The sequence below is a fragment of the Marmota marmota genome, unplaced genomic scaffold, assembly GCF_001458135.2.
Source record: "Marmota marmota marmota unplaced genomic scaffold, marMar, whole genome shotgun sequence".
NCBI classification, from domain to species: domain Eukaryota; kingdom Metazoa; phylum Chordata; class Mammalia; order Rodentia; family Sciuridae; genus Marmota; species Marmota marmota.
The window spans coordinates 64,835,079-64,843,555 of NW_026000174.1; the positions used below are offsets into that span (position 1 = coordinate 64,835,079).

Genomic DNA, 8,477 nt, shown 5'->3' on the forward strand with positions numbered 1-8,477 from the left:
CTTTCAAGTTTCAGTTCAAAACCACCTTGCCCCACGGAACCTTTCCAGACCTCACTTGTCAGAATCAACACTACCACCAAACAAAAGCAGCCTGTCCACAGCCTTCTTTCTTCATCTTGGGAAAAGGCTTGGCCAATTACCTAAACATCAGACCTTCCTATCCTTTATTCTGGGAGCTTCATCACCTTGCTGGTGGTTCGCTCCCGTTTAAACGCTTGCTCAAAACCATTAAATGACCTGCCCAGCATTTTGAGCAGAAAGTCACACTGGATCTCAGAGGGAAAACCCAAAGGATGCACACTTAAGGAAGGCAGAAACTTCACCCGCAGCCCTTGCTCTTTGAGTAAGGAACTCAGTAGATATTCAATAGATGTTATAAGAATGCACGAACTGAAGGCAGGAACCCAGGTCCCCGTCACCCAACTCAGGTCCTTGTCACCTAAGAGTGTAACGACATTATTCCGTCGTCCTAGAAGCCTCGACGCTCTCCCTGAGCCCTGAGCGTTCGGCGAGGGGACCTGACTTACCCGTCAGCTTGGGCGAGGCCTCGGAAAGAGCCCTCCCCTCCCGGACAGTGCCTCTGGCCCTGGAACGTGCCCTCCTCGGTGTTGAAGTGCCTCACCTTTCGGTCCGCGCAGCCCACCAGGATCTGCAGACAGAGGGGCGTGATGTCCAGGAGAGCGAGGCTGCCGCGTCGCGGCCCCCAACTCCGGCGCAGCTAGGGCCACTGACCTGGGTCTCGCCGCCCGCGCCCCAGCACAGGGCGCTCACCGCCTCCTCCCGCCGCGGCTGTCCCGCCGCCGTGAAGTTCGCCGCCTGTTTCCGCTGAAGATTCACCCCTGCGGGACGAGAGTGTCAGTCGCGCAGCGGTGGCAAGCGAGCGACCCCTCTACTTCCCGATTTCCAGCACTGACACGTACCTTTCAGGATCCCAGTCTCAGTACCGACCCACACGTGGTTCCAGCGGGCTGCGGAGGGCGCCATGCCACAGCCCGTGGCCGACCGCTAGTACTTCCGGCGCACAGTGTGCGTCATCAGTCAGCGCAGGCGCCGAGACCCACGGGGTAGTTTCCGGAGAGGTGGAAAGCTAAAAAAGCCAAGGTTCCTGCCTGCGCACTGTGTTTTGTTTCATGAAAACGAAATCAGACTCGGCTCGGGTGGCGCATGTCATCCAAGCGATTCAGGAGGCTAAATCAGGAGGATCTCAAGTTTGAGGCCAGCCTCGCAACTTAACAAGGCCCTCCCTGAAAAAGAAAGAAAAGGGCTGGGATGTAGCTCCGTGGGTAGAGAGCCCCTGGGTTCAGTTCCCAGTATCACACATAAAAACAAAACAACAAAAAACCGAAATCAGGATTCGGGAGATGCTGGTTTAAAGGGGTCTTTTTATGCTTGGACTAAATGCATTCTGCTGTCACAGATACCTAATTAGAATGCATCCTTCCTGGACTCTGATGCTTGATGGAGCCAGCCCTAGTCCGTCTCCCTGCTTCGTCAGGAAGTCTGTTTGGAACAATTTATTGGAGAAGAAAACTTTAGAAACGACTCAAATCATTAGTGAGGTGCATGACCTCATTCTCAAGTGCAAAATACACCAACTAAATAAGGAAAAGTCTCTGATAAGTGGATGCTGATTCATAATGTGGGGGTGGGGCATGGGAAGAATGGAGAAACATTGGGCAAAGGGGAGGAAGGGTGGGAGGCAGGAAAGATGGTGGGATGAAACGGACATCATTACCTTAAATACATGAATGACTGCACTTATGGCGGGATTCTACATCATATACAACCAGAGAAATGAAAAGCTGTGCTCCATTTGTGTACAATGAATCGAAATGCATTCTGCTGTCATAGATACCTAATTAGAACAAATAAACATCATTTTTTAAAAATAAGGAAAAGTGGGGATGCAATCGATGATCTTATAAATGCTTACTTTGAAAAAGAAAAAAAAGGGCTGGGGATGTGGCTCAAGCGGTAGTGCGCGCGCCTGGTGCGTGCGGCCCAGGTTCGATCCTCAGCACCACATACAAAGATGTTGTGTCCGCCAAAAACTAAATAAATATTAAAAAATAAAAAAAAGAAAAGTTAAGGTTCTGACTTACCTTATTTATTTATTTATTTATTTATTTATTTATAGCCGTTGGAATTACAGGCCTGTGCTGGGGCTTTGATTTTAATACCTCAAATTGAAGCTTCATGATGATAAAAATTGTTTCAAACTTGGTGCATGCTTATAATTGCAGCTATTTGGGACACTGAGGCAGGAGGATCACAAGTTTGAGGTCAAACTCAGCATTTAGTGAGGCCCTAAGCAACTTAATGAGACCATGCCTGAAAGTAAAAAATAAGAATGTGGCACAATCGTACAGTACCCCTGGGTTCGATTTCCAGGACCCCTACCTGTCAGAGACGAGCTCCAACAGGGGGTCTCAAGAGACAAACGGATGGTGAGGAGTTGTTGAAATGGGGGTGGAGAAACAACACAGACACCAAAGTGAAGGTGCTGAATCCCAATCTTTACTTGTGAAGTTAATCATATATACTTTTCATTTCAGCAGGCTCACAGTACTTTGTGGTTACAAAACAGGAATCATTATTCAAAGAAACAAAGTATTACAAGTATTACGTAGCTACAATTAGAATAGAAGAATGTATCTTGGCTTATGCATAAGCAAGCATTTTTCCTTTCAGTTTGCATTTTGCTTTGAGCTGTTTCTGCTTAGTTAGAAATGTCCCAGACTATTGGCCTATACCTTGACTATTCTTTCTTGACTTACTGACTGGAACCGGTGCCACAGTTATGGCAAGTGGTTAACTTGAAAAGAGAGGCTACTAATTTTAATCAAACAAGAGTAAGAGCACAGGGCTGGGGATGTGGCTCAAGTGGTAGCGCGCTCATCTGGCATGCGTGCGGCCCAGGTTCGATCCTCAGCACCACATACCAACAAAGATGTTGTGTCTGCCGATAACTAAAAAAAAAAAAAGAGTGCACAGGAACAAGTTGCCCAGTACTAAGCACTAATCTATCTTCTTAACATTAATTATTCTTCTCTAGATTTTAATTTAATTTCTCAAAAATTTCCCTGACAGGAATACAGGGAGTTTTTCATTAAACATTAACAATTTACGCTCCACAGCTGAATCATTGCATTTAGAGCAAACAGATCTATTCTTTAGAAGTAGTTGCATTAATTGGGAAAGTCATGTTTTTTCCTTCATACTTAATGGTCCTATGAGAAGTCACAACTATACTTATTAAAGGAATACAGAAACAAACCAGCCCATTCCCAGAAACACTGCGTTCCTCCAGAGGATGGACACCTTGAGTCATCCACCTCAGTAGGGCCTTGCCTTTGCCTGAGTCAGGGGAGGGGCGCAGCACCTACCACCACCAAAAAAAATTGGTTCAAATTTAGCACAAATCTGCGAAGTTAAAAAGGTTTTCCTCCCAAACTGTAAAATGCCAATAATATCCCCCTATTGAGTGACCACTGCTCTCTTACTGAGAAACTTTGTTCTCTGAAATCAGACTGCTGCAAATGTTGCTGTTTGAAATTATATCAGGGACCTGTGTGGTGGCACACACCTGTAATCCCTGCTGCTGTAGAGGCTGAGGCAGAAAGATAGCAAGTTCAAAGCCAGCCTCAGCAACTTAGCTAGGCCCTGTCACGAAATAGAAATGACTGGGGATGTGGCCGCAGTGGTTAAATGCTCTTGGATTTAATCCCCATTACCAAAAAAAAAAAAAAATTAATGAAATTATATCAGTAAGAAAAGCATCCCATTCTTGCCTGGTGGGTCTAAGTCTTTCACACACAGACACACAGAAAAGTCTTGATTTGTATTGTAGTTCAGATGCACAGCTTTAGGTAAGGTTTGTTTTGTTTTGTTTGTTTTTTGGTGGTGGTAGTTTTGTTTTTCTTAAAATTCGTTTTGCTTTTGGTACTGGGGATTGAATCCAGGGGCACTCTGCCACTGAGCTATATACATCCCCCAACACTTTTTATTTCTTATTTTTGAGACAGGGTCTCACTAAATTGTCTCAAACTTGCAATCCTCCTGCTTCGCCTCCAGATTACCTGGGATTACAAATGTGCACCAGGGTACTTGTTCAGATAACATGAGTTTCTGAGCACAGCATTCCATGTATCTTTGTGTGGGGGTTGCTGGGGATTGAATTTGTGCATGGGAGGCAAAGCACTCTACCAACTGAGCTATGTCCCCAGCCATATATATATATATATATACATATTTTTTTTTTTTGGTAACTTCTTGCTGTTTAGCAGCTCCCTTCTCTCTAAGAAGGTAAACTCTTTAGAATCTTGTTTCGTTTTATGGCTCTATCTTCAGGCCTTAACACATATTTTCTGAATAGCACACTGAAGAGGCAGGGATAACGTTAGCCTGGGCTAAAACTTCCTAGGAGACAGACCTTCAAGGATCATGTGGAGTGACAGAAGCACTCAACATCCCCCAGTATCCATAAATGGTGAAGCTCCAAAACATAAAACTCAGATTTTTACACATGACCTAAATGTAGTATGACATCCATCCCTGTGGTCTGTGAGTTACTGAAACACCCCACACTCAGTCCTAACACTTGAAACAAAGCTAAGCTATCTCATTACACATAACCGCAGATCAAAAACATACCCAAGTTGAGTAACTCTCACACACATACATACACACACACAAATCAATGAGGCTGTTGTGTTATTGAGCTTATAACACCCGTCAAGTTCTTATTTTAAAACCAGTATAATTCCCCCGAGAGGGGGTGCACCGTTCCTGGAAGTACTGCAATACCAGGTCGATGCGTGGAGTGGACGGAGCAAGCTCCTATTCCATCTCCTATTTCCAAAAATCCATTTAATATATTGTCCTCGGATAGAGGACGTATCAGATATTAAACTGATAAGAACAGATACTACACTTGATCTTAGCCAAAAGGCCGAGAAGCGATACCCAGTAGCTTGCTTCCCGGGAAGCTTGGGATGTGCAGTCCCTTTTTCAGGTATGGTGTTTTTCCGAGTCGAAGACTAAATTGCCCTTGAATGTGTAATATTCCTGATAATCAGTTTTTTCGCTATGATTATTTTATATAGGCACTACAAACCTTAAATTTGGTCCTTTAATGCTTTGCTCACTTGCTCCCTGAACGTTGTATTTTGCATAAACCCGCCCCCTCGCTTTTTTAACTTCCTGGGATTGGTCTACAAACGAGTCCTATGTCAGTGCTCGGTGATCTTGTTCCGTGGGTTAGTCTCCTATACCGAAGATTTTGGGGGAGCTTCCTGGGGCGGGCAGCCGTCTCAGGCCTCTCTCATAGGGGCAGGTACTGGGGGAGTCCCCCCATGCAGTTTCAGAGATCGGGTTTTGGAGCCTTTGGAGCCCAGAAAACTGTGCTGTGATCCCTGCTCCCCAGTACCTCATACAGAGAGCTTAATGAATTCCATTGTAAGATTGGGAGCCATCTCATCACAAAGTCATGAAAAGTTCATTTCTGTTTTAGTATAAAATACTGAGATTTAGGGCTGGGATTGTGGCTCAGTGGTAGAGCGCTGGCTTAGCACACATGAGGCCCTGGGTTCAATCCTCAGCACATAAAAAATAATATAAAGATGTTGTGTCCAACTACAACTAAAAAATAAATATTAAAAAAAAAATGCTAGGTCTGGGATTGTGGCACAGCGGTAGAGCGCTCCTCTAGCACGGGCGGGACACGGGTTCGATCCTCCGAACCACATAAAGATAAAGGCATTGTGTTGTGTCCATCTGCACCTAAATAAATAAATAAATAAATAAAACTACCCTGTATTACGTTTGCCAGAATCCTGTTAGCTGTAAATTCCCAAGACACCTCCCTTTGTAACTTTTTGTGCTATATAAACATTTTCTTCCCTGAGATCTGGGCTGTTCTCCAACCCAGTTTTGAGTGAGACAGCTGCTGGCCAGCTACCTCTCTTGTATATACAACATAAGCTTGCTTTAATTTGATTTAAATTTGGAGTCGGTGGTCTTTTCTTTGCATTGTGGGTTCAACAAGCTGAGGAGGGTCAAGGAGGTTGCTTTCCCGCCTTCACTTTCTCCCCTTATTTCGGTGCTGGGAATGGAATCCAGAGCCTACTCTGCTAGCTAAGAATAGCTAGGGAAGTGTTCTGCCATTGAGCTAGGATCCCAGCCTAAAAAGTGGCCTTCTTTACCATTCCCCTTTGTATCCTGGGGATCCTGGCTTTTTTCTGCACCACCACCCCTACCCCACCCACATCTGCTGTTTGCATCATCTATCCAGCCTTCACGGAGAAGGAAAGCCCTGGGTAAGACATTTCATTGGTTTCTGATTCCTAAATCTTGGATCCAGCCTCCCAGAGGGAGAGATCTCTGGCCCCTGTGTCCTCCTGCCCATGCACTCTTTGAACAGTTTTTTTATTTTTTTTCAGGCAGACCAAAAACATAGGTAGGCCTGTATAGTGTGGTCATACACAGCCTGTAATCCCAGCTACTCAGGAGGCTAAAGCAGGAGAATCGTAAATTACAGGCCAACCTCAGCAGTTTAGTGAGACCCTGGTCGGGTGGCGCAGTGCCTGTAATCCCAGAGGCTGGGGGAGCTGAGGCATGAGTGTTGTTAATTCAAAGCCAGCCTCAGCAATTTAGTGATGCCCTAAGCAACTCAGCCAGATCCTGTCTTTAAATAAAATATAAAAAAGGGATGGCGATATAGCTTAGGGGTTAAGTGCCCCCGGTTCAATCCCTGGTACTACTACTACTACCACTACTACTAATAATAATAATAATTAAAAGGAATGAGGCTCTAACTAGAATAAGATATATTCCATGCATGTATAATTTTATCAAAATGGACTCTACTGCCATGTATAGCTAAAAAGAACTAATAAAAAAGACTGGGGATGTAGCTCAGTGGTAAAACACCCCTGGGTTATATCCACAGTACTAAAAAGGAAAACATGGCTACGTATCCCCTCACCTAAAGTGTCACAGAGAGCTGGCCGCCTGTAATCCCAGCAGTTTGGGAGGTAGGCAGATTTGAGGCCAGCCTCAGCAATTTAGCAAGGCCCTAAGAAATTTAAGGAGACCCTATCTCAAAAGAAAAAAGTAAAAAAAGGGGCTGGGGTTGTGGCTCAGTGGTAGAGCACTTGCCTCACAGGTGTGGGGCACTGGGTTGGATCCTTAGCACCACATAAAAATAAATAAATAAAATGAAGATATTGGATGTGGCTCAGTGGTAAAGTGCCCCTGGGCTCAATCCCTGGTGCAGTTAAAAAAAAAAAAGGGGGTCAACTAGAATCCAGGGGCAGAGACAGGGCTGTTATAGGATTAGGGGAAGGGAGGAGACTGTGGATAACTTCTAATGAAATGATTTTTTATTGCTCCAAGTGAAGTTTGGCTGTATGAAACAGATTAATATCAGCTCCTGCCATGTTCCCACCCCTCACAGCTCTCTTAGTGCATATCTCAGCAGCCAGCAGTAATTATTCTTCCTTGGAGCAAAGGGAAGTGATGAGTTATTCCTTCACTCCCATTCTACTGTGATGGAGAAACCAGACCTGATTATAAAATGAAATTATAAATTAACAATTTGTAATTGGTGGAGCTTGGTGGAGCATAACTGTAATCTGCCTCAAGAAAGTCAAGGTGTTAAGCAACTCAGGGAGACTCTGTCTCTAAATAAAATTCAAAATAGGGTTGGGGAGGTGGCTCAGTGGTTGAATGTTCCTGAGTTCAATCCTCAATACCCAAAAAAAAAAAAAAAAGGGAGACCAGTAGACTAGAAGAAGGGGAACAGGGGGAGGGACGGGAGGGAAATGGGAGGGATTGGGGGATGAAATTAATCAAATTATATTGTTTTATTGTGTGAATGTATGAATTTACTATAACAAATAAAAAAGTCTTTGCCTACCAATAAAAATATTGAATATAAAAAGAAAACATTTTCAATTTCATGGTTTGTTTCTTTTGTTCCTTTGTTTCTTTTTTCAGGGCCAAGGACAGAAGTCAGGGCTTTGCTTGTGCTGCTGAGCTAATTCCCCAGCCCCTGTTTTTATTTATTTATTTTTGCCTTGAACTTTGCAATCCTCTTACCTCAGTCTCCCAAACTGCTGGTATTATAGGCGTGCACCACTTCACCCAGCTGTTTTTATTTTTGAGACAGGTGAAAGGAAAGTGACCACGACACTCGGAGCGACCAAGAGATCTTTATTGTGGCAGTGTCTGATTAACAGGGAAGGAAGAGAAAGAGAGAAAGAGAGCAGGGAAAGAGAGAGAGGGAAGGAGAGAGCAAAGCAAGAGAGAGAGGACAGGGAAAGAGAGAAGAAAGGGGGGGCAAAGTGAGGGGGGGAGAGAGAGAGAGAGAGAGAGAAAGAGAGAGAGAGAGAGAGAAAATTGTGTGCATGCAAGAGATGGGAGCCCGGCAGGAGAGAGTTGTTTTTTTTTTTTTTTTTTTTTTTTTTTTTTTTTTT

General features: G+C 44.3%; 1 protein-coding gene and 1 non-coding gene across 6 annotated transcripts in view; both read right to left on the bottom strand.

The window, feature by feature from the left end:
* The window catches only part of Wdr74 (WD repeat domain 74), a 5,146-nt gene extending 4,087 nt beyond the window's left edge, over positions 1 to 1,059 (bottom strand). The window contains exons 1-3 of one of the 5 annotated variants that reach the window (XM_015478119.2): positions 921 to 1,059; positions 733 to 839; positions 528 to 649 (exon numbers count right to left, since the gene is read on the bottom strand). In XM_015478119.2, coding sequence (XP_015333605.1) covers positions 528 to 649; positions 733 to 839; positions 921 to 984 — 293 coding nt within the window. In that variant the 5' untranslated portion in view covers positions 985 to 1,059. Of the gene's footprint in view, positions 1 to 527; positions 650 to 732; positions 842 to 920 lie in introns of those variants that run through there. The other 4 variants (XM_048789026.1, XM_048789025.1, XM_048789028.1 and 1 more) reach the window with 4 other exon arrangements.
* Positions 1,060 to 4,772: 3,713 nt separating this feature from the next.
* LOC125612225 lies at positions 4,773 to 4,963 on the bottom strand. The gene has a single exon (XR_007342560.1). It is a non-coding gene; the product is annotated as a U2 spliceosomal RNA (small nuclear RNA).
* Positions 4,964 to 8,477: the final 3,514 nt, after the last annotated feature.